The 26,326-nt window shown below is 49.1% G+C and overlaps 1 protein-coding gene across 2 annotated transcripts in view; it reads right to left on the bottom strand.

Annotated features, from left to right (window-relative positions):
* Nucleotides 1-26,326, bottom strand: part of scube3 (signal peptide, CUB domain, EGF-like 3) — a 100,496-nt gene that overhangs the window by 50,283 nt on the left and 23,887 nt on the right. For both annotated transcript variants that reach the window (XM_083642287.1, XM_083642288.1), the window contains exons 3-4: nucleotides 20,762-20,887; nucleotides 4,609-4,743 (exon numbers count right to left, since the gene is read on the bottom strand). In XM_083642287.1, coding sequence (XP_083498413.1) covers nucleotides 4,609-4,743; nucleotides 20,762-20,887 — 261 coding nt within the window. The remainder of the gene's footprint in view (nucleotides 1-4,608; nucleotides 4,744-20,761; nucleotides 20,888-26,326) is intronic.

The following is a 26,326-nucleotide window of genomic DNA, read 5'->3' as shown; positions in this document are numbered from 1 at the left end:
TGAGTGACCTGAGGTCTCATCCACAGGGCCCGAGCTCTTGCTACGAGTTACATCAGACTTTCCTTTACCGTGAGCTTGTAAGAGTCTAGGCAACGGTGTTATCTTCTAAATGAATTCCAGTGTTTCCCCTACCATTCTACAGAAAAGAAATGGCAAAAAAATTATAATAATAAAGTAAATAAATAAATAGTTTTTTGTTTTTTTTGCTCTCCCCAAAATTTGCGAACAGGTTAGCTAAAAGTTTAGCGTCGCCAGCGAGGAGCCCCCCACCGTTGCGGTCGGGGTACGTTTTGAAATCCCTCCAGGCCTGAAAATTTTCCTAGGGGAAACACTGAATTCTGCCAGGCTTTCATCACTTTTCAAATCATATTTTGGATCTTTCAATGAGAAGACAAAAACCTAAATCTATAAGTTCAACAGTACATAACTTATGTAACGGTCCATCAGTGCACACTTGAGGTAATTACCCTAAACCGGATATTCAGAAATGTACAGGACTAAAATTATGGACGTGTGGGTTGACTGAGCCTGGAATGCCAGAATTCCAATGTGCTGGACTCAGTCACGCACATCGTGTCCGTGTGTTGTCGGGTCCACCGGCTATCCTCCTATAGAAAAAAGACAATAAATCAAAACGCAAAGAAGTGGAACCCTCCTTGACCTAAAAGGCATTCCGATCGACCACTAAGCACCTTTGGCGAGCCGTTCAAAGGGCTGTATTTCTTGTCTGGGAGAAAATGTTTGGGGAGAATAAATGAACTGTTACATTGTGGCCAGCCAGACGATGGGAGCCGTCGTTTGGCCAGAGTTCTTCCTGTGCAGGAGGGGGGGGGGGGGGGACAGAGGGGCAGGTCTAATAAGACACAGGCCAGCAGCAGCAGCAGCAGCCTCGTCATTAGCTGCAGAGGCTGGCAGACCCCCGCTGCCTAATTGGCACAGGCTCTCGGCTAACGAGGGCTTCCTAGCAGCGGGGGGGAAACAGACGGGTAGCGCCGGGCGGCTAGCTAGTGACCACTCTCCACTGTCCCCAGAAAGACCCCCAACAAGTCGCCCAGGGAACACCTGACCCATTAATGAAAGAAATGGGAAGCTGATGTCTTTTTAATGAGGGCGATAAAGCCTCGCGGAGCAAACTGCACCGCGGGCTTTGCTATTTAAGACGAGACTTGGCAGCTCTGCCTGTATGTGTGCACAGGGTCTCTCCTGCAAGCAGACTTGGCTGCTGGGACACTGGACCAGGTTTAATTCGGCAGATTCTTTTTTTTTTTTTTGCTCAGGGACTTAGCCACTTACGCATAATTTCTCGACATGCGAGCATCGTAATACTTGGGACAATTCTGGAGGTTATTGTCCAATGAGTCGGCAGAGTCACTTCCTCCTCCACTTCCATTTTCCTTCGGCACACACTGTTGTAATAACCGCAATAATAATAATAAGCAGATGACTGGTTGTTCTGACTGTTATTCTTGCAAAATAATGAAACAATGACAGGGCGGCTATCTGTTGAGTGAAGCAAGTTTGTAGATTTATGGCAGCTTTAATCTCTGCGTCCAAATGGATCTCATCTGGAAGCAATAAAGACAGAATTAACATGAAAAATGGAAGATTAACAGGGACTCGAGGCATTTATCAAGGGAAACGGAGAGAGAGAGAGAGAGAGAGAGAGAGAGAGAGAGAGAGAGGAGGTAAAAGAGGAAGCGGAGCTTGGCGAGACCGGACCGGGTTCTTACAATGTGTTTCTGACAGCACTGACATAGCAGTAGTCCTTTGAAACACATGATCCAGCTTTTCACTCCACTCAAATAACACTGCGTTTATGAAATGTAAACATTGACAGTTCACTAGGCCAGATTGATCTCAGAAACCAGACTTCCAAGATCCCCGGTTCACCGTCCAGGGGGACGGAGGGACATCGTGAGCCTAATGACTCCCAGCACAGGCTGCTAGTTAGCTAGTTAGCCGCTAGTTATCTTACTCAATAGAAAGAGAGACACAGAGGAGGGCAGAGATGAACAGACACGGTTTGAGGTTTCTGGATAGGAACTGCTGCTGCGAGGCCCAGGAACCAAAGGACAGCCCGAATTGGCTCAAATTTATTAAGGAATCTGTAGACAGCTGGATAATTATTAATTACCCATTGAACAAAATGTGTTTTGCGATAGTGCGCCCAACTGTTCCTTTTCTTTGATGTTACTTGTCAGAGCTATGAGCCAAGTGTACATCTCTTGAACAGAGAACAGAGGCAGTGTGTGAGTGAGCTGTGCACTGTGCAGCCAGAAGGAGGCAGTGTGTGAGTGAGCTGTGCACTCTGTAGCCAGCAGGAGGCAGTGTGTGAGTGAGCTGTGCACTCTGTAGCCAGCAGCAACGTGAGAAGGATCCTACACAGAGGACAAAGTCAGGAATATGTGGGCGTCCGGGTAGTGCTGGTCAGACGTCCATACATGGTCATGTCTGCAGGGGGGAAGCTGGATTATAGGGCCAAGATGGCGGCTTTGGCGCTGCTTTGGCGCTACCGCAGCGCCTCTAGCGGGTTGTTTCCAAAAATGCATCAGTGTCGACTTTCCTTCCATGCTCTTTGGCTACAGCCCATTTTCCCTAGCTCCGCCCCTTTCCCTCACCACGTCCCCAGTCCCACCACCCACAGCCCCTTATCCACCCCTCGAATCCCGACTCTCTACAACCCTCCTATCCCTAGCTACAGTGAGCTTGAACTACCACCAAAATCGAATCAGTTCATCCTTGAGTCCAAGTGGATGTTTGAGCCAAATTTGAAGAAATTCCCTCAAGGCGTTCCTGAGATACCGCGTTAATGAGCATAAAAATGGTGGTCATGAGGTCACAGTGAGCTTGAACTTTGACCTTTGACCATCAAAATCTAATCAGTTCATCCTTGAGTCCAAGTGGACGTTTGAGCCAAATTTGAGGAAGTTACATCACGGCGTTCCTGAGATATCGCGTTAACGAGCATGAAAATGGCAGTCGTGAGGTCACAGTGACCTTCAACTTTGACCTTTGACCACCAAAATCTAATCAGTTCATTCCTGAGTCCAAGTGGACGTTTGAGCCAAATTTGAAGCAATTTCATCAAAGTGTTCTTGAGATATCGCGTTAATGATCATGAAAATTGTTTGTGAGGTCACAGTGACCTTGAACTTTGACCTTTGACCACCAAAATCTAATCAGTTCATCCTTGAGTCCAAGTGGACATTTGAGCCAAATTTGAATTCCATCAAGGCGTTCCTGAGATATTGCGTTCACGAGAATCGGACGGAAGTCCGGATAGGAGGTATGGAGGTACGGACAGACGGACAGACGGACAACCCGAAACCACAATAAAAATGGTGTAAAACAGTATGAGAAAATGCTACCTTTCCACAATTTAAAGAGAAACAGAGTAGAAAAAAGTAGTTTATAAAACATCAGCCATTACAAAAAAGAAAAGGAAAAAGACAAAGAAGTTGATGTTGTTTATGACATACTGTATATTGTTTTTGTGTTTTTCAACCAAACTACAATAGAGCAGTTGCAAATTGCAATCACTGCACTGTTGTATCCTAACTTCTTGACTTCTGAAACCAAGTCACTGGGGAAATTGCTACAACACGATATTATGCACAATAGAGATCTTTCCTGACAGCTGATTTTCCCCTGAACACGACCACGCTGTTGTTAATGTAACTTTGCAGCAGTGTTCGTCTGTCTGACGAGCTCGTCTGGGAGCAGGTCGGCTTCTCCTGTCACCTCTCCATCCCACAGGAATGCTCTATAAACACGAGGTGCGCCGGCCCCGGGCTACGTCTTTAATCGTTTTCTCTTTCCCCAGTCCCCCGCAGGCCACTTTCATACCACTGATACCTTCAAATGCTGCCAACCACTCGATTGGTTCAATTTGAAAGGTTAGAAAGAAAACAAAAACTGATTTATCCTCTTCTTTCTTTCTTTCTTTCTTTCTTTCTTTCTTTCTTCCCAAACTGGATACGCTTACCTCTGCTCACCTTTGCTCACCTTTCGTTTAGGCTTGTTAGGGCCGATCCCGTTCTCAACAGCTTGCGTCGGCACAATTCAGCTCATTATTCACAGAAGGTTGGGCCAACATTTGCTTATATAATGAACGTTTGGTGTGTCTGCTGTGTGAGGGCGTCTGGGTAGTGCAGCGGTACATTCATGGGGGGCGTCTGGGTGGTGCAGCAGGTAGATTCCCTGCCTACCAAACATGAAGGTCACAGGTTCGAGACCTCCGCGTTACCTCCGGCTTGGTCGGAGGGCGTCCATACAGGCACAATTGGCCGTGTCTGCGGGTGGGAAGCCGGATTAAGGGCTATGTGTCCTGGTCGCTGCACTATAGCGCCTCCTCTGGTTGGGGATGCCTGTTTGTTGGGAGGGGAACTGAGGGGGGGGGGGGTAGTGTGATCCTCCCATACGCTACGGTACACCCTGCCAGTAAAACCCCTCACTGTCAGGTGAAAAGAAGCGGCTGGCGACTGCGCATCTATCGGAGGAAGCATGTGCTAGTCTACAACTCTCCCCAGATCGGCAGAGGGGGTGGAGCCACGACCGGAACAGCTTGGCAGTGTGTGTGTGTGTGTGCGTTGCGTCAGGGAGGCTCACCTTTGGGCCTCTGGATGCAGGTGTGCTGGTTGTCACTCAGGAAGAAGCCCTCTCTGCAGCGGCACTCATAGCTGCCCATCATGTTGACGCAAATCTGCTGGCATCCGCCGTTCCCTTCTGAACACTCATCCACATCTGCCAGCAGAGAGAGAGAGAGGGTTCATACGAAATGAATTCAAGACCAAACAAACACTCCAATCAAATATTTAATTATCCACTTATAAGTAAACTACTGTTTGCGTGAAGGCTGTCAAGTAATGACCCAAGTAACAGCCAATTACAAGAAACACTGAGTCACGCAGAGGTGGTAGGATTTATGTTTACCCAATTACGAGTATTATTTGAGCAAAAACATTTTCAAGTAGAATTAAAATGTTGCATAGGTTAAGAATAAAAAACAATACTTTTGTTTCCTCTGAATTGAAACCATCCAGGTTCCAAAATTGCCTCTCCTACACTCTCAGTATAATTTCTTTTTTTATTTATTTATTGTGGAGCACACTGAGTATTTATATTTATTAGCAGTTACCTTCCTCAGCAGTCTGCAATCAAGTCAATAAAACACGACTCTGGTGTGGTTTCGGTGCAAAGGGTCATAAAATAAAGACAAAGACGAGAAGAAAAAGTGTTTGTTTATTATGAGAAGTCAGGAGGGAGTTTGTCTGGAGGTGTCTGAGGAGGTGGTGTCTCTCTTCCTTCATGGTTATCGGACATGGCGGCGCACCACCCTCGCGCACCACCCTCGCACTGAAAGCCTCCAACTGTGCGAAGCACCAAGCCAAAAAAACGCACACGCAGCACAATCCTCTGGCAAAGTGGAAACCTGACCCACCTGGGCCAGAGTACCTGCTGATGACGAGTGTCTGTCAGCCCCCATGACTGAAGGAATGCAGGGAAGAGGATGGGGGGGGGGGGAGAAAGGAAAAGTGGAGGTGGAGAGGTGAGAGAAAGTGTTGGCAGTATGAGAAGAGACGTGAGGAGGGGAGCAGGGGGGGGGGGAAGGAGATGAGCGACCATGGGGCATAACACAATCCAAACGACACACTGACCGTGAACTACTTCCTGTATCAATCCCGCTGCTGATCATTAACAGCGCACTTCCAGCTGTTCCGTTTGAACGGAACGAAACCAACTCCAGTCGTTGCGTGACTCGGGGGGGGGGGGGGAGAAAAGGGAACAAACGCATAGCGAAGGAAACGTCTATTAATCTTTTGATTTATTTATTTACTTCCACAATGAAAGGCCAGCTTGCACGATGCCATATTACATTAACGGCGCAGATGCTTTCGCCCGCCTGGCGCGTTCTGTACCGGCGGTGACCCCCCGGCCTGCCCTCTGTGCCCTGCGGCTCTGGAAGCGATGCTCCATTATTGTCTCTGCCCCCCGGAGACCTGCGGTGCTCTGTCCCGTCACTACACCGACCCGCCACACGGGAACCTTATCCACCCCCCCTGCGCGATGCATCAATAATCCGCTGTAGACACAAGGCTTTTTTTTAATAAACCGTCATGCGAAACTAATTTACTGTCTATTTGTCCAGTCTGAGAAGGCCTCTAGATTAAGTTTCCTTTCTGGGGAATTCTCAGCCCGGCAGAGTTAGAAATTAAACTACTTCACTCTACTCTGTCCTCTTGGGTTTTTTCCACACAGACATGCAGACACGGATGGATGCACACATACACATGCTGAAATGTAGCAACACACACACACACACACACACACACACACACACACACACACACACACACACACACACACACACACACCTGACGAGAGCAAACTCTCAGGGGTTGATAAGTAGGTTAGTGGAGCCTGACCCTCCTGACCCTCTTAGGCTGTCCTGCTCTCACATTCCATCAGCAGAGCTGTCTCTCCCCTCTCAAAACAATGTGTCATGTCACCAAAACCATCACTCTGCAGCCAGGTGAAGCAGTGCACTCACACAGTTCACTCTGCAGCCAGGTGAAGCAGTGCACTCTCACACAGTTCACTCTGCAGACAGGTGAAGCAGTGCACTCACACAGTTCACTCTGCAGCCAGGTGAAGCAGTGCACTCACAGTTCACTCTGCAGCCAGGTGAAGCAGTGCACTCACACAGTTCACTCTGCAGACAGGTGAAGCAGTGCACTCACTGTTCACTCTGCAGACAGGTGAAGCAGTGCACTCTCACACAGTTCACTCTGCAGACAGGTGAAGCAGTGCACTCACACAGTTCACTCTGCAGCCAGGTGAAGCAGTGCACTCACACAGTTCACTCTGCAGACAGGTGAAACAGTGCACTCACTGTTCACTCTGCAGCCAGGTGAAACAGTGCACTCACACAGTTCACTCTGCAGACAGGTGAAGCAGTGCACACACACAGTTCACTCTGCAGCCAGGTGAAGCAGTGCACTCACACAGTTCACTCTGCAGACAGGTGAAGCAGTGCACTCACAAAGTTCACTATGCAGACAGGTGAAGCAGTGCACTCACTGTTCACTCTGCAGACAGGTGAAGCAGTGCACTCTCACACAGTTCACTCTGCAGACAGGTGAAGCAGTGCACTCACACAGTTCACTCTGCAGCCAGGTGAAGCAGTGCACTCACACAGTTCACTCTGCAGCCAGGTGAAGCAGTGCACTCACACAGTTCACTCTACAGGCAGGTGAAGCAGTGCACTCACACAGTTCACTCTGCAGACAGGTGAAGCAGTGCACTCACACAGTTCACTCTGCAGCCAGGTGAAGCAGTGCACTCACACAGTTCACTCTGCAGCCAGGTGAAGCAGTGCACTCACACAGTTCACTCTGCAGACAGGTGAAGCAGTGCACTCACACAGTTCACTCTGCAGACAGGTGAAGCAGTGCACTCACACAGTTCACTCTGCAGACAGGTGAAGCAGTGCACTCACAAAGTTCACTCTGCAGGCAGGTGAAGCAGTGCACTCACAAAGTTCACTCTGCAGGCAGGTGAAGCAGTACACTCACACAGTTCACTCTGCAGCCAGGTGAAGCAGTGCACTCACACAGTTCACTCTGCAGACAGGTGAAGCAGTGCACTCACAAAGTTCACTCTGCAGGCAGGTGAAGCAGTGCACTCACACAGTTCACTCTGCAGCCAGGTGAAGCAGTGCACTCACACAGTTCACTCTGCAGCCAGGTGAAGCAGTGCACTCACACAGTTCACTCTGCAGCCAGGTGAAGCAGTGCACTCACACAGTTCACTCTGCAGACAGGTGAAACAGTGCACTTACACAGTTCACTCTGCAGACAGGTGAAACAGTGCACTCACAGTTCACTCTGCAGCCAGATGAAGCAGTGCACTCACACAGTTCACTCTGCAGACAGGTGAAGCAGTGCACTCACACAGTTCACTCTGCCGACAGGTAAAGCAGTGCACTCACAGTTCACTCTGCAGCCAGGTGAAGCAGTGCACTCACAGTTCACTCTGCAGCCAGGTGAAGCAGTGCACTCACACAGTTCACTCTGCAGACAGGTGAAGCAGTGCACTCACACAGTTCACTCTGCAGCCAGGTGAAGCAGTGCACTCACTGGTCACATTTAGACTTGAAGGTCAGAGTCAAAGGAGGACAATAACAGAACGAAGACCTTTGAGCGGCAAGCACCTTTAGAGATAAACTGTTAGTAGCCACCGAAAAACCCAAACGCACACGCACACACACACGCACACGCACGCGCACACACACACACACACACACACGTGCAAACCCGCGAAACCTAAACATGTTAAGGCTACTGTACACATACACAAAGGTCCTCCACACATGAGAAGAATGCCCATGAGATATGCAGCCAGCCCACAGCGCCGCCCTGCAGGAATTCTCTTTCCATCCCCTCGGCGCATCAATGAAGGTTTCATTTCCTGATTCCTTCATCCCTCCAAATGAGGCGTCGGCTGTCAGTAGATCTCTCCTGTTTAAATAGCTCCCATAATTGCCTGTGTTGTGTGCTGGGCAAGGCTGGCGTCCAAAGCAAATATTTCCAAACGGAAAGGGGTTCTGGCACGGCCGGGAGAAGTGCTCATGTTATTTGGACTTAAAACATTTTTTAAAAATTCTCTTGAGAGGATGGGGGTGGGGGGGGGGGGACCCTGTCTTAATCAAGTTAAAAGGGCTGCCTCACTTGTGAAAAATGAGACATGTCTCTGCTCTATCCTTGCTTCACTCGAGGAGAAGTTCGGGAAAGGGAAGGTTCAAACGGAGAGAGATTAAGAGATTGGTTGTGTTTGCGGAGGCCATGTCCGCTGGTTTCTCAGATAGCCTTGACTGTATATATAACATTTGGCCTTGTGCTGAGCTTTCGAGCCATGTAAACATGGTGGTTGAGTTACAGAAACTCCTCAACCCGTATTTTGGAGAAACGCTCAACTCTTTCGTTCTCCCCCCCCCCCATTTAAGGTTCATCGACTTTTGGGGCATTTATTGCTGACCCAGAGTTTTTAACGGGGAGGGAAAAGTGAAAAACGACTCATGTCTTGTCATGAAAGACGCGTCTCTGTGGTCTAGACAGAGCAGAGACAAGGAGGTGAGAGGACCGACACTGGGCCTGGTCGGGGCTTCTCATTTGACAGGAGTGGAAGGGGCACGCACTCTTTAATAAGAAGGCAGGGACAGGCAGCAGAACAGCTGGGTGAGGAGCTCCGGTAGGTGAGCGTCGGCTCGGCTTTGACCGGGCATCGGCATCGGAGGGAGCAGGCGGCACACGCAGCTCGCCCCCAAATTAAAACAAGATCCCTTCTTCTTCTTTCTTTTTTTTTTTACGGGGGATTACAGGATTTCCTCTTTCTCTCCCGACGCGCCCGGAGTTCAATGACACAGCGCATTTTTGCAGCCACTTGACTGAGCGCTGACCACGGCACCGGGTTCGAACCCCAGCTGAGAGGACGACTGAGTGCACACATACTGACGCTGGCTGCGTGCTAACAAACACTCAGCCCCCCCACCGGGGGGCGCACATGTCAGCCGAGGTCGTAGAAATTGATATATTGCCTGGAACTCTTGTTCTCTCATCTCCTCTGCGCACAACATCACGCACGCTCTTCTGAGATCGTAGCGCTGTGAGTTGACTATCGCAGATTGGGAAGCTGATTCCATAAGACACTTGTAGTATTTAGCTTTTGAACAATTTATTACTTCCAGTACTTCCTGTCTTGTTATCCTGCCTGGACCCACTGTGTCAAATACAAGCTAGCTGATCCACATCTGCTCTGCAAACACGAATACAATCTCTGTTTAGCATTTCATCCTTAATTCAGCAGTGAAGTTTGATTTGATGCTATTACATAAACAAAAAGTAACACAGCTTTGATTGAACTCAGGCTTTTTTAGACTTTTTTGGGCCCGTCTCCCAGGTAACCATTTCGGTAAATAAGCACAGACTTAGACTCCACTTCCAATCTCTCGCCGAGTTCTTTCCTAAATGAAAAGCTATGAGCTATAAGGTCATACCAAATGGTATTTCTCTGTTCCTCCAAAACAAGTCTGGAAGTATTTTAAAAACAAACCCCAGGATAAGTGTTTGGGTGGACAGCCTTGTGCCAAGGAGACGAGAGGCCCTGCCGCTGACGTCTGACGGCTCCCAGTCTGCAGGATGCTTACATCCCTAAGCCCAATCTCAGGCTTGAGTTTCCCCCCAAAGCCCCACCAGTGGGCTCAGATGGAACTGTTCATTTCATGCCGGACGGGACCGAGCAATCCTGAGAGAGAGAGAGTGCGTCGATGCTCCTCAGGAGCCCCGGCTTAATGCGCCAATCTCAGATCTGTCGCGCACAACTCGTCACTCCGGCGCCTCTCCTCTGAACTGTGGAGAGAGAAGCTCTTGTCCAAACCTGATCCTTTGCGTGTCACGGTGACAGCGAAGCGACTGCTCACTGGGGAGCGAGAGAGAGAGAGCAGGGTATTTTGCATCTGCGGCGGGGAAGTGAGGGATGGGGGGGGGGTTAGTGCTAAGCTCCGACAGCGTCTGTTCCAACAGGCTCCCCTCTGGGTATAATGGGCTTCACACTGGTCCATGCCAGCGGAGGAGTTAATCAGATCAGTGTTGTCCCGACTGCATCCCAAACAGTGGGATGGTTACAGACGGCTCTCGGGGAGGCGTGGGGGTAGTTAAGGGCATCTTCTCATCCGTGGACAGAATCAAATGTTATCAGTCCAAGTGAAGAGGGGGGGGGGGGGGGGGGGGTATTGTCACTACCTTGAAAGAGTGTCCAATGCACTTAAAGGAATGCATTTAAGTGTCCTTCAAAGGCTGTGGACAAAATCAGCGTGCAGCTCTTTGATGACTACTCTTTCCCATCAGGACCTGGTCAATAATGCATCAGCCTCGACCCTCTCTTTGTTTGATTAGCCAACCTTGCAACACGATCCCCGAGGATTACAAGTGCCGGGGATGGCAGGCAGACTCAACCAAGCGATCACTCAAAGACTTCACGGTGGATTGGGGGGGGGGGGGGGGGGGCGGCGAAAGATAAAACTTATCAAGGACTTGTCCAAAATCCTTTCTTTCTTTATTGATGAACTGCCAATGTGATTGGTCCCAAAGAAAATGACCACAGAAAAATGTGCTTGTAATGCAATTTTCTCGCGAGACTATATTTTGGACTGCATGGTACAGAGCCTTTGGAGAAACACTCGACAGTGTTGACTGACCTAACCTGTGGTCAGTGGCTACCACAAACACAGTGTTGACTGACCTAACCTGTGGTCAGTGGCTTCCACAAACACAGTTCTTCAAAAGCCTCTTATCAAAAGGTGTCACGGCGTCACGTTTGCATTATTATAGATCATGTTATGTCTTTGAGGAAGGTTAAAGTAAAAGGGCATTAATTTGCCTATAGATTGGACAGGGAATTGGGCTCTGCGAAATCAATACAAACCAAATCAGTGCTGATCAATAAAAATCAAAAGGAACATGGCCTGTTAAGCTGAGCAAAAGGGAGTAACATGCACTGCTGCCTGAGAGAGCAGAGAGCGATGAATAAGTAAATCATAGAATAACAAGTGCTCATTCTCCGGGGCCAGAATCATGACAGCATGGTGGCGCTGTCGTCTCCTCCGAGCTGTCACACATGTGTAAAAGTCTATTCTGAGCCCGCTGTTCTTTTCCTGCAGCTAGTCACGCTCGGCGCGGTAATGGGCTGCATGGGATTCTTGGCGTTATGGTTTCCTCAGAACACAAGTCATCTGTATTTATCTTACGCACGTACAAGTCTTCTGGCTCCGCTCTGATCGGCCCGGTCCAGAAGGATAAAACGCTCCAGGTAGAAGCTAAAGCTTTGAGAAAACTGTGAGTCGCCGCGGCTGTAAATCTATCAGCTAGCTGTTTGTCCAGATGCTAATGATATCCAGCGCCACACTGGCTCCTCGAGAGGGTTTAACGAACCGTGCCGATGATAAGGAGGAATTTTAGCTTTTCTGAAGGACCCGAAAACAAAACACACAGGTCATAAATGTGGGGACGCTGGTACTCGAGTGGGAACTAATACCCCCTTCCTGCATCTGCTTTTCATTGTTAAGAGGATGTGTGTTTTGGATTAAACTGACATTGATTCCTCTGTTTTTCCTAAGACCCTAAAAGTCCTTTTACAGCCTCGTCATGTAAGAGGTGTGCTGATTGAGCACCGTCCATCCATCACGTCCGCGAAGACTCCAGCTCACGATGACAGTTATAAAAGATGTAATAAAGTCGTTACGCTTCGGCTGCTTCTCGTCGGCGGATATCTCCAGCGGGTTTGCAATAGCTTCGCCGCGAGGTCAATTATACACTGAGTGACATCTCACTCGTCGCAAGACAGGGCCGCAGTGTGCTGCTGTGATATTGAATGGCTTCCACCTTGCTGACTCCGTGACATCGTTGTGTGCGGAGGGCAGACAGGGAAGATGGCCGCGGCGCGTAAGCGGGGGCAGACTGCAGGGAAGACCTCAGAAAGCCAGTGTGCGTCACCGGTGTGGCGCGGTGCGCGGACTGCGTTCCGCTTCACGCTCCAACGCCTGCTGCCACCGGCCAATGTCATTATGCTGCCACCACAAGCCAATTACGAGGAGTCACAAGGCGCGGGCGTGCGGGCAGGCAGCGAAGAGAGAGAATACCTCGTTGTGCACAGAGCCGCACAACAGAGCCTCTCCCTATACTAGCGCTGAACGATATTGACAAATAATCTTAATTGCGATACAATACTGCACTCGCCATTTCATGTCATCGCAAGTTTTTCTTGTCGTACTTTTTTACCCACCGCGACAGCGGGGCTGGTGTCGTTTCCGCCTTGTGAATCTGTGTGTGCGTGTGTGTGTGTGTCATCAAGGCAAAAGGTGTTCATGTTGATGCCAATAGAGAGGCAAAGTGAACGTCACTTCCTGCTTCAGCACTGTACCAGAGATTTTTATCCGCCATTTATTTTCCCATAGACATATTTCGTAAAATGCGTATAAAAATAGTTTTACTTGTTCAAACCAAGCGGTTCAGATATATTTAAAAACAGGAGAGACCGCATAACATTTCACTCGGAACAAAACTTTAAAAAAAATGCGGGTTTAAAGAAAATATTTTTTCTATGTTTTTGTTTTGTTTTGGTGCGAGTGAAATGTTCTATGGTCTCTCCCGATTCTAAATATAGCTGAACCATTTGGTTTGACCAAGTAAAACTATTTTTATAAGCATCTTACACAATGTCTATGGGAAAATAAATTGCGGAAGAAAATCTCTGGTACAGTGCTGAAGCAGGAAGGGAAGGGACGTTCACTTTGCCTCTCTATTGCAGCGGGGACTAGTACAGAACTTTGCCAGGTGTTTATGTCTGTCTGTCATGAAACTTCACAGGTGTGTAGTTGACATCAAAATGAAAGTCGAGTTCGAAAATGATCTGAGCAAGGCCCCCAAAAATGATGAAAAGTTTTAGGTTAACACCAGGACTAAGCAGAAGGTCCACAGAAGAGGAGAGTGTAAGTTAACACCAGGACTAAGCAGAAGGTCCACAGAAGAGGAGTGTAGGTTAACACCAGGACTAAGCAGAAGGTACACAGAAGAGGAGTGTAGGTTAACACCAGGACTAAGCAGAAGGTCCACAGAAGAGGAGAGTGTAGGTTTAACACCAGGACTAAGCAGAAGGTACACAGAAGAGGAGTGTAGGTTAACACCAGGACTAAGCAGAAGGTCCACAGAAGAGGAGTGTAGGTTAACACCAGGACTAAGCAGAAGGTCCACAGAAGAGGAGTGTAGGTTAACACCAGGACTAAGCAGAAGGTCCACAGGAGAGCACGGTGTAGGTTAAACCAGGACTAAGCAGAAGGTCCACAGAAGAGGAGAGTGTAGGTTAACACCAGGACTAAGCAGAAGGTACACAGAAGAGGAGAGTGTAGGTTCACACTAGGACTAAGCAGAAGGTCCACAGAAGAGGAGAGTGTAGGTTAACACCAGGACTAACCAGAAGGTCCACAGGAGAGCACGGTGTAGGTTAACACCAGGACTACTGTAAGCACTGTCTTCATGACAAACACAAGGAAAAACAAACAAACAGAAAACGCTGGAGGGGAAAACCAAGGCCTCGAGGAGCCCAGACTCCACACTCGGGAGTGAACTTTGCGGATCAGGTGAACATCTCGTTCTCCCAAGCCTCAGACACTATGGTCAGGCCAGGCCTCACGGGGCTGCCTCGGACACATGTGCTCTGTAAGGGCTCTCTGCCTGGCCTGACCCCGGCTTCCTCGGACACATGTGCTCTGTAAGGGCTCTCTGCCTGGCCTGACCCCGGCTTCCTCGGACACATGTGCTCTGTAAGGGCTCTCTGCCTGGCCTGACCCCGGCTGAGCTGAGCCTCGGACACATGTGCTCTGTAAGGGCTCTCTGCCTGGCCTGACCCCGGCTGAGCTCCAGGGCCACGTCGGGGACTCATCTGCTCTCAGGAGCTTGAAACCTGGAAGAGGAAGTCGGGAGCTCAACATGAGACCTCGGCTATACCTCTTCCTCTCCTCCTCTTTGTGCCGAGGATTATTCCCTCAGCAGCAGCGTGGAGCAGGGACTTAGAACGGGTTACGTTCTCCCAAAAAAGTCTTCAGAGTAGCTTCAGCTCTCAAAGCCAGAGTTGGGACATGTGCTCAGAAAGACTGGCTTGTACTTGAAGCCCTACATAGCAATTGATTAGTCGATGGTACTTCACTTTTATGCCACTTTTATGTGCTACGCTGGTTGGTGGAAATGGGTGAATTCGCTACTATGCCATGTGTGTGTTACTGATGTCCGTCACATGGCTGCCTGCCTGGCAAAAATATTGGCTGGCTCGTCCTCAGGGTTGTGTGAGTCATGTCATCAGTGATGTCACTCGAGCAAATTGTAATGTCATCATCAGTCAAGCAATTGTGATGTCATCGGTGATGTCATCGGTGATCGTGCGCCACGGAACGGAACCAGGCCGCCTTAATAAAGTAGTCCGATTAATAATGACCATGTCATGTTTCACAGGAATATTGTGATTAAAAGAATGTGCAGGAGTGATTTCTCAGAAATGGAGTCTGCCCTCTAGCACACAGTTCATCTGTAAAGAACAAGCAACACGCAGAAGAAAGCTCCGTGGTGGCTTGTGTGTGTGTGTGTGTGTGTGTGTGTGTGTGTGTGTGTGTGTGTGTGCGTGTGCGTGTGCGCGTGTGCGTGCGTGTGCGTGCGTGCGTGCATTTAACTATGAAGAATTGTATCAAACGCGATTCTGTTTGATGCAGCAGCACAACCAGATATTGCAATTACACACCTGCTTGCAAGGCAGGATCTGATCCACAGCGCAGCAAATGATCCACATACAACCAGACCGGCGGTGCTAAATGGCTCGGAAAATAACCCTGCTTTACACTGTAAAGCAGGGTTGTGTGTGTGTGTGTCCGTGCGTGTGTGTGTGTATGTGTGTGTGTGCCCGTGCGTGCGTCAGGGAGAAAGAGATCGAGAGAGATGAGAGAGAATAAAAGAAAGAGAGAGTAACGCGGGGAGCATCGTCAAGTCAAAACACGTTTGTTATCGATTTCAACTTGCCAGTCCCCTCCCCATCCCCCCAACACAGATGTGTACCCCCTAACCCTAACCCTAACCCTAACCCTACCCCCCCTGTCTGCCTTCACCCCAGCATTTTAGTTCATGCGAGATTGGTGCCTAAAACTACCCGCATGTAACGGCCCCTTTACACCTTTACACATTGTTACGCCTGTCTGTCATCGCTTCACCTGAAACAGGAGATCCGCTGTAGCAAGTCACTTGTTACACACACTCCCTCTGTAGCAAGTCACTTGTTACACACACTCCCTCTAACAGCAGAGAGGCTGTAACAAGTGACTTGTTACACACACTCCCTCTACAGCAGAGAGGCTGTAACAAGTGACTTGTTACACACACTCCCTCTACAGCAGAGAGGCTGTAGCAAGTCACTTGTTACACACACTCCCTCTTACAGCAGAGAGGCTGTAACAAGTCACTTGTTACACACACTCCCTCTTACAGCAGAGAGGCTGTAACAAGTCACTTGTTACACACACTCCCTCTACAGCAGAGAGGCTGTAACAAGTCACTTGTTACACACACTCCCTCTACAGCAGAGAGGCTGTAACAAGTCACTTGTTACACACACTCCCTCTTACAGCAGAGAGGCTGTAACAAGTCACTTGTTACACACACTCCCTCTTACAGCAGAGAGGCTGTAACAAGTCACTTGTTACACACACTCCCTCTTACAGCAGAGAGGCTGTAACAAGTCACTTGTTACACACACTCCCTCTACAGCAGAGAGGCTGTAACAAGTCACTTGTTACACACACTCCCTCTACAGCAGAGAGGCTGTAACAAGTCACTTGTTACACACACTCCCTCTACAGCAGAGAGGCTGTAACAAGTCACTTGTTACACACACTCCCTCTGTAACAAGTCACTTGTTACAGACACTCCCTCTACAGCAGAGAGGCTGTAGCAAGTCACTTGTTACACACACTCCCTCTGTAACAAGTCACTTGTTACACACACTCCCTCTACAGCAGAGAGCAGCACAGCAGCTAACAACATCAAGGGCTTTCTGATATCAAGCGAAATGCACCATGCTGAGCCAGCTCCAACCAGGAGGGAGAAGACTTCTGAGGAGCAGCAGGCAGGTCTGACTGGGGGGTTAAAACAAGACAAAGAATGTAGGATGAAGGAGGAGAGAGAGAGAGATGGGGGGGAGGGAGGCGTGTAGGATGAAGGGAGAGAGAGATGGGGGGGGGGAGGGGTGTAGGATGAAGGGAGAGAGAGAGACATGGGGGGAGGGAGGTAGGAGTGTAGGATGAAGGGAGAGAGAGAGATGGGGGGAGGTAGGAGTGTAGGATGAAGGGAGAGAGAGAGACATGGGGGGAGGGAGGCGTGTAAGGGGGAGAGAAAGAGATGGGGGGAGGGAGGCGTGTAGGATGAAGGGAGAGAGAGAGAGAGATGGGGGAGGGAGGCGTGTAGGATGAAGGGAGAGAGAGAGAGAGATGGGGGGAGGGAGGCGTGTAGGATGAAGGGAGAGAGATGGGGGGAGGGAGGGAGGGAGGCGTGTAGGATGAAGGGAGAGAGAGAGATGGGGGGAGGGAGGCGTGTAGGATGAAGGGAGAGAGAGAGATGGGGGAGGGAGGGAGGCGTGTAGGATGAAGGGAGAGAGAGAGATGGGGGGAGGGAGGTAGGAGTGTAGGATGAAGGGAGAGAGAGAGATGGGGGGGAGGGAGGTGTGTAGGATGAAGGGAGAGAGATGGGGGGAGGGAGGGTGGGAGGGAGGCATGTAGGATGAAGGGAGAGAGAGATGGGGGTAAGGAGGGAGGCGTGTAGGATGAAGGGAGAGAGAGATGGGGGGAAGGAGGGAGGCGTGTAGGATGAAGGGAGAGAGAGAGAGATGGGGGGAGGGAGGCGTGTAAGGGAGAGAGAGAGAGATGGGGGGAGGGAGGCGTGTAAGGGGGAGAGAGAGAGAGATGGGGGGAGGGAGGTGTGTAAGGGGGAGAGGGGATCTGATGTCTATATGTTTAACAGCTCCTAGCAGCAGGCGGAGCAACAGGCGCAGCAGTGTTTTTCCCTTCATTTCATAACCTTTTAAGTGTAACGTGTGCTCCGTGGGGCTAATATGAACAGCACACTGGTGAAATATTAAACCATGGGAAAGTATGCTCGGCTGACGGCTCACTCACAGCTCCCGGCTCGGGGTCAAGCTCTTCCTTCATTCAGCGCCTTTCGTCAGACGCGTAAAAAAAAAAAAAAAAAAAGTCTCCCCTTTTTCCCTTCCTGAACTCTGTCTGGAGAGACTACCTGCTCTGTGAACTCTGTCTGGAGAGACTACCTGCTCTGTGAAGTCTGTCTGGAGAGACTACCTGCTCTGTGAACTCTGGAGAGACTACCTGCTCTGTGAACTCTGTCTGGAGAGACTACCTGCTCTGTGAACTCTGTCTGGAGAGACTACCTGCTCTGTGAACTCTGTCTGGAGAGACTACCTGCTCTGTGAACTCTGTCTGGAGAGACTACCTGCTCTGTGAATTCTGTCTGGAGAGACTACCTGCTCTGTGAATACGGTCTGGAGAGACTACCTGCTCTGTGAATACGGTCTGGAGAGACTACCTGCTCTGTTAACTCTGTCTGGAGAGACTACCTGCTCTGTGAACTCTGTCTGGAGAGACTACCTGCTCTGTTAACTCTGTCTGGAGAGACTACCTGCTCTGTTAACTCTGTCTGGAGAGACTACCTGCTCTGTTAACTCTGTCTGGAGAGACTACCTGCTCTGTTAACTCTGTCTGGAGAGACTACCTGCTCTGTGAACTCTGTCTGGAGAGACTACCTGCTCTGTGAACTCTGGAGAGACTACTTGCTCTGTGAACTCTGGAGAGACTACCTGCTCTGTGAACTGTCTGGAGAGACTACCTACTCTGTGAACTCTGGAGAGACTACTTGCTCTGTGAACTCTGTCTGGAGAGACTACCTGCTCTGTGAACTCTGGAGAGACTACTTGCTCTGTGAACTCTGTCTGGAGAGACTACCTGCTCTGTGAACTCTGGAGAGACTACCTGCTCTGTGAACTGTCTGGAGAGACTACCTGCTCTGTGAACTCTGGAGAGACTACTTGCTCTGTGAACTCTGTCTGGAGAGACTACTTGCTCTGTGAACTCTGTCTGGAGAGACTACCTGCTCTGTGAACTGTCTGGAGAGACTACCTACTCTGTGAACTCTGGAGAGACTACTTGCTCTGTGAACTCTGTCTGGAGAGACTACCTGCTCTGTGAACTCTGTCTGGAGAGACTACCTGCTCTGTGAACTGTCTGGAGAGACTACCTGCTCTGTGAAGTCTGTCTGGAGAGACTACCTGCTCTGTGAACTGTCTGGAGAGACTACCTGCTCTGTGAAGTATGTCTGGAGAGACTACCTGCTCTGTGAACTCTGTCTGGAGAGACTACCTGCTCTGTGAACTGTCTGGAGAGACTACCTGCTCTGTGAAGTCTGTCTGGAGAGACTACCTGCTCTGTGAAAGTAGGAAATAGCTGGTGTCTGATGGAGCAGTCTAAAGATCACAACAGAAACATATGCAACAACATGGATTATGTCAGGGGGGGGTGTGTGAAAAGTGACGCATGCAGTTTGAGGTCCTTTCCCTACAATGGCCCGTTGTAGAACAAGTCTCTCCCTGTCCACCTTATTTCTGGCGGCCATGATGCACCATGGGTGCTGCTTCCTTCTGCTGTCCTCTTCCCCCGTTACGTCTAGCTTGACACAACACAGCCTGTCTAATGTACCCAGTCTGTAAACGGTGCAGCTGAGCTGATAAATGGCGACTCGTTCAACGAGCAATAGGTTAGCGGATGTGATAGATAACATCATTAGGCTACATTCCCAAAACGAGTGTTATTTTGTGACGAGCAAACTTTTAACGTCGGAGTTCGACAAGGAAATGCGATGCGAGGAGGCACGCGCTGCGCTGCAGTCATGGGCTGCAGTGCAGAGTACTATCCAGGCAGCGTCAAGCCAGCGTAAACACAGCTGCTCACGTTCTAGACCGGATATTGCTCCCAGAATTATTTTACAGCCGGAGCCTCACAAAAATAAGGTGGATACAGTATGTTCTCCTAAGACGACGCTGCCAGATGGTTTGTTTTCACAGCACCATACTGGGGAACTCGCTCGGCAAACCTTTGAAAGGCCGGGGGCACGCACTTTTTCAAAAATCTACTTGGCAGGGGATTGGATGAACCATCTGTCTATCACGGGTTGACTTCGTTCCTCGCTGTCGTCACACCTAAGTCCCGCCCGCTGCTGCCTCTGGGATGTTGATTGGTGCGAATCACTGGTGGTTCGGCTTCAAACCGATATTGGAGCATTGCAAGATGGATTCGTCATGTGATGATCGTGATCTCATGATCTTGCGTGAATCCAGCTGCCTCGCAAGGTTAAGTTAAGTTAAGTTAAGTTAAGTTAAGGTTAATGTTATCCAGCATATTGAAGTGCAAGGACAAGGCCGGCTGCTTTGAAAACCCTGAGAAAGAAATATAATTTCAACGCAGAGTCAGGGAAACATACAGTACAATACATACAGTACACACCTACACACAGTACACACAGTCAGGGAAACATACAGTACACACCTACACACAGTACACACAGTCAGGGAAACATACAGTACACACAGTACACACCTACACACAGTACACACAGTCAGGGAAACATACAGTACACACAGTACACACAATCAGGGAAACACACAGTACACACAGTCAGGGAAACATACAGTACACACAGTACACACAATCAGGGAAACACACAGTACACACAGTCAGGGAAACATACAGTACTCACAGTACACACAGTCAGGGAAACATACAGTACACACCTACACACAGTACACACAGTCAGGGAAACATACAGTACACACAGTACACACCTACACACAGTACACACAGTCAGGGAAACATACAGTACACACAGTACACACAATCAGGGAAACATACAGTACACACAGTCAGGGAAACATACAGTACACACAGTACACACAATCAGGGAAACACACAGTACACACAGTCAGGGAAACATACAGTACTCACAGTACACACAGTCAGGGAAACATAAAGTACACACCTACACACAGTACACACAGTCAGGGAAACATACAGTACACACAGTACACACAGTACACAGCTACACACACTCACCTAGACAGTTGTGCCCGTCGTGTGCCAGGCGGAAGCCGTCGTAGCAGGTGCACCTGTAGTTCCCCGGGATGTTGATGCACTCGTGGACGCAGCCGCCATTATATTCCGTCGCACATTCATCTAAATCTGCAGAGAGAGAAGAGACACACGGGTTTGGAGAAAGTGCACGTTAATCTCCTGAGGCAATCAAGAGCTAATTAAGAACGTTAAATCTATCAGCCCCAATCAGGCCATCCCATAAAAGTGTTAAAAATAAAAATAAAGGCTGTGTTTTTTCCTCTGCTTTCAGTTGGTACTGCGCTTGTAAAAGTGGATGGGACAACAGCTGCAGTGCGTTGGTTCAGCGAATGTTAACGACGTACCTCCACCCTCACTCATCAGCCGGCTCCAACTGAAACTGGGGGGTTCGGCCAACATGGGGTTTTGAAGATTGATAACAATAGCCAATATTTGATGGTATATTTCAATTTGCCAAGTTCGCCAAGCAAAACCATTACAAGGATTCAATGTTCCCCCCAGAATTGTATCCTTGGCACTGGCAGGATAGAAACAGTGTGTCGGTAATCGTATGACACTAAAACTTTTACCACTGAAACCCATAGTAATAAAGTTAATGGCAAGCTTAGTGCCTATTTAAGACAGGGTGACCCACCCCACCCATTGACGGGGTAGGGAAAAGTGGGGGATATATTATTGCATTTAACCGAAGAAATAATTTACACAACACATAATTGAGAGAAATTTTATGATTAAACAAATTGTAGGCTACAAAGACATAACTGTTGTTATGTTTCTGTGGTGAGAAAGGAGGCTCCATTATAACTAATACATAATTGACTGCATTTATATAGCGCTTTTCTAGCTACTCAAAAGTGCTTCACATACTGCAGGGGAGACTCAACTCCTCCACCACCGATGTGTAGCACCCACCTGGGTGATGTGTAGCAGAACGCTCACCAAACATCAGCTATCACAGTGGAGAGTTGACGACTGAATGTGCCAATTAAGTAAGGAGGGATGATTAGGTGGCCATGGATGGAAGGAACGCCTGTTTGGGAATTGAGCCAGGACACCGGGGTTACACTCCTCAGGGCACCGGGGTTACACTCCTCAGGACACCGGGGTTACACTCCTCAGGACACCGGGGTTACACTCCTCAGGACACCCGGGTTACACTCCTCAGGGCACCGGGGTTACACCTCTACTCTAGCGAAGACTGTGCCGATGGGATCTTTAATGACCACAGAGAGTCAGCACCTCGGTTTAACGTCTCATCTCTGAAGGACGGCGCTCACTCACAGGACAGAGTCCGTGTCTCTGTCCTGGGGCATTGGGGAGATTATTCATGAGACCAGTGGGAAGAGCACCTCCTACTGGTCCTCCAACACTAACCGAGTCAGCCCTGCCTAGCTTCCCCCCGGCAAGCCAGTGATGTAATGCAGGACCAGTGGACATCAGTGACTGGCCAACAATAGCCAATACTTAATAGAAGGACAATATCACCTTATGTTCAGACCTTACAGTGGGCCAAATTCTTCCGGGTCCTTTTAACACTTCCGGCGGTCACGGCGCAAAATAAGAGAGTTGTTTTTGGAGCGGACAGTGCAGGGGTAACCTCGCGTCACCAGGCTCTTCTCGGCGATAGTGAAGGGGTAAACTAAAGAACGTAGCCTACTACTTTGAGCCGGTACACAGCAAGCAAGCGAGTATCCACTGTTAGCCAGGTCAGATAACGTTATCGTCGACAATGACGAGCACTTTCTTGTAAAACATACCTGGACTCCAACAAAGAAAGCTTCAGATGGTTTTCTCTCCTCCGAGGCAGCGCGAGCCACTTACGTCAATAAGACCAGCAGACGTTAACGTAATTCCCTGGAATGCGAGACTTAACGAGCCAGTTACATGGCGTTGCATTCTTAGACATTGCCGTTTGCTTTTATTTGGTATGTTACATACAATTGGCTAAATTATTAGTTAATTCAGAGTTAGATGATATTGGAGCAGCGCAGCCATTTTTTATTTTATTTTATTATTATTTTTAGCCGGAAGTTTTGAGACGGCCACACAACCGTGTCAAATGGGCGTGGCTACATAAGGTGAATAAAGTACATCAGTGCTAGTAGCTAAAACTGAGGAAATTAAATGCATGAAAGAGAGAGAGAGAGAGATTGCAGAGTTTGCAGAGTGGCACACTATGATAGATTGAGAAGAGTTGTCTGTTATGGTTATGGTGATGGTGATGGTGATGGTTGAGGGGCTGGTACTGAGGAGACCCGGGCGCACCTCCGCTCAGCACTTACCGGCCCATTTAGGGCCGATGATCTGAAACAGCCATCACTTTCCCCACTCTGCTCTAGACCTGAGACACCAGCATCGGGTCAGAAGAGGCACACAGCCATTCTCTGCTCTAGATCTGAAACACCAACACCGAGTCAGAAGAGGCACACAGCCATTCTCTGCTCTAGACCTGAGACACCAACACCGAGTCAGAAGAGGCCCACAGCAATTCTCTGCTCTAGACCTGAAACACCAACACCGAGTCAGAAGAGGCACACAGCCATTCTCTGCTCTAGATCTGAAACACCAACACCGAGTCAGAAGAGGCACACAGCCATTCTCTGCTCTAGACCTGAAACACCAACACCGAGTCAGAAGAGGCACACAGCCATTCTCTCCTCTAGACCTGAAACACCAACACCGAGTCAGAAGAGGCACACAGCCATTCTCTCCTCTAGACCTGAAACACCAACACCGAGTCAGAAGAGGCACACAGCCATTATCTGCTCTAGACCTGAAACACCAACACCGAGTCAGAAGAGGCACACAGCCATTCCCCCCTCTAGACCTGAAACACCAACACCGAGTCAGAAGAGGCACACAGCCATTCTCTTCCACTAGCTTTCAATCTGTTTGATTCAGTCCTTCTAATGTCCTACCAAGTCAACTCATAAATGTTCCTTTATACCTAAAACCTGTCTGATAGACAGAAGCATGTCTTCTTCTACAGTCCTAATAAAGTTGAAGTTGTCTGTCTGTGTCTGTCTGTCTTCTAGGCACGCCCACATCGCAGGGCCGATTGGGCTGAAAATTTGCATGTTGGGGGGGGGGGGGGGGGGGGGGGGGGGGTTATGATCCCATGAAGGTCATGGGCAGGTCATCAAGTCCTGGAACACCCCAGGTCGGATTGGGCTGGCGGTGACCCGGGGACGGTCATAGGCAGGTTGTGTACTCCTGGACACCACCTGGACCATCTGGACACCAGTTCCGGCCAAGCAAAAGGCGCAGTTGGATTGCTTTGTGCCTATTTAACCCGAGCAACGCCGGGTACATTTGCTAGTAAACAAACTAAAATCCTAACAAATAAGAGAGAGAAAAAAGACAATCCTGACTCCTGAGGGCTTTTCAAACGATAAAACTAAAACCAATAAGATAAACAATAAAAATGCCAGGGATTAATTAAAATCAGGTTTACAAAATAATAAAATGAAAACGGATTTTTAAAAAATCAAATAGAAATGTGTTTAAAGAAGTGACTTTAAAACACAACGGTGGTTTTACCAGCTGGAGCCCCTCAAAGACACAGTAGCTTTCCAGATCAGATCAGCTTTGGTCTGTGTGGAGGCTCCGAGGATCGCAGGTTGTGCTCCAACTCATCAGCACTTAAAAGGTATCACACCTCTCCCAGACTTTAAATTAATCACTGAAATTCAAAAACCTTTTCTCAAACTAACACGCAAACCAGCAGAGAGAAGCCATTTATAACGATACTTTGGTCCCACAGTGTGGATTTAGTAACCTGGCATCACCATTCTGCAAAATCTGGAAACGTGTCGCTGCTTGCCAATTTCCTCCTCGGAGACATCTCAGAGTTATCAATCTTGTCTTACTGAATAAAGCAAAGAATCTGCCTTCTTATAACAGAAATAAGTGCTAGCTTTCAAACTAATATTTGCCGAGTTGCACATACAGCTCTAAAGACACAAAGGAAGAGTATAATATTTATACAGTTCTTCTTATCGTAATTCAACACGTTCATACTGTGCTAATCTTTTCTTCTAAAAGTTTCGCACTTCATTTTGCCCGTGCAAGCAAATCACTGCACTTCCTCTTCCCTCTATTCTAAGTCGCACACAGAAAAATATTTTCGGTGGACCGAGAAACCAAAAGACTCGCTGGGACTTATGTGCCGGATTAACTCATTAACTCAGCCTGGGACTGTTTGCTTTAGAAGTAGATCATCCTCGAAGGAGCCACACAAGACACGCTGGAACTCTAGGGGAGGCTGCTGAGATACTTGCTGATATCAGCTAACTCTTCTCTTCAGTCGAATGGAAATCCAACCTCGCACATATTTTACAATGGCTTCAATAAAGCAAACTTTTATAACCTACAGGCAGAAGGCCATGAAAAACACACAGTCAAGTAAATTAAAGAATAATAATAGTGAGGAGGGGGGAAAATGACATTGTGAAATATGGTTTTGTAATAACACCACTAATAAAAATTGTGGGACATAATGGTCCGCGAGGCTTTTGGGTACATCTGAAAAAGGCTAGAAAAACAGACGTGCGTCTGACAGACTATATACAGTGCAGCCCGCCTTAGGCTGTGGAAAGATCCCTGGCGGTTTGGCTGCCGTTTCACTCGCTATCTTAATTCTCTCCTCTAACATGTGTAGGAAATTTACTGCTTCATTTCATCTTGTCACAAAGGAGCGACTCCGCACCTGGCTTTCCCCTCCCTCAGTCCCCTCTGCTCTCTCTCTCTCTCTGTCTCTCTCTCTCTCCCTCAGTCCCCTCTGCTCTCTCTCTCTGTCTCTCTCTCTCTCTCCCTCAGTCCCCTCTGCTCTCTCTCTCTGTCTCTCTGTCTCTCTCTCCCTCAGTCCCCTCTGCTCTCTCTCTCTGTCTCTCTGTCTCTCTCTCCCTCAGTCCCCTCTGCTCTCTCTCTCTCCCTCAGTCCCCTCTGCTCTCTCTCTCCCTCAGTCCCCTCTGCTCTCTCTCCCTCCCTCAGTCCCCTCTGCTCTCTCTCTCTGTCTCTCCCTCCCTCAGTCCCCTCTGCTCTCTCTCCCTCCCTCAGTCCCCTCTGCTCTCTCTCCCTCAGTCCCCTCTGCTCTCTCTCCCTCCCTCAGTCCCCTCTGCTCTCTCTCCCTCAGTCCCCTCTGCTCTCTCTCCCTCAGTCCCCTCTGCTCTCTCTCCCTCAGTCCCCTCTGCTCTCTCTCCCTCCCTCAGTCCCCTCTGCTCTCTCTCCCTCAGTCCCCTCTGCTCTCTCTCCCTCCCTCAGTCCCCTCTGCTCTCTCTCCCTCAGTCCCCTCTGCTCTCTCTCCCTCAGTCCTCTCTGCTCTCTCTCTCTGTCTCTCTCTCCCTCCCTCAGTCCCCTCTGCTCTCTCTCTCTCCCTCCCTCTCTCTCTCTCTCCCTCCCTCCCTCAGTCCCCTCTGCTCTCTCTCTCTCCCTCCCTCAGTCCCCTCTGCTCTCTCTCTCCGTCTCTCTCTCCCACCCTCGCCTCTGCTCTCTCTCGCTCTCCCTCCCTCAGTCCCCTCTGCTCTCTCTCACTCTCTCTCTCCCTCG

Source organism: Poromitra crassiceps (genome assembly GCF_964638095.1).
Source record: "Poromitra crassiceps genome assembly, chromosome: 8".
Lineage (NCBI taxonomy): Eukaryota > Metazoa > Chordata > Actinopteri > Beryciformes > Melamphaidae > Poromitra > Poromitra crassiceps.
The sequence above is the reverse complement of the archived record's forward strand: the minus strand, read 5'-3'. Positions and strand labels throughout refer to the sequence as shown.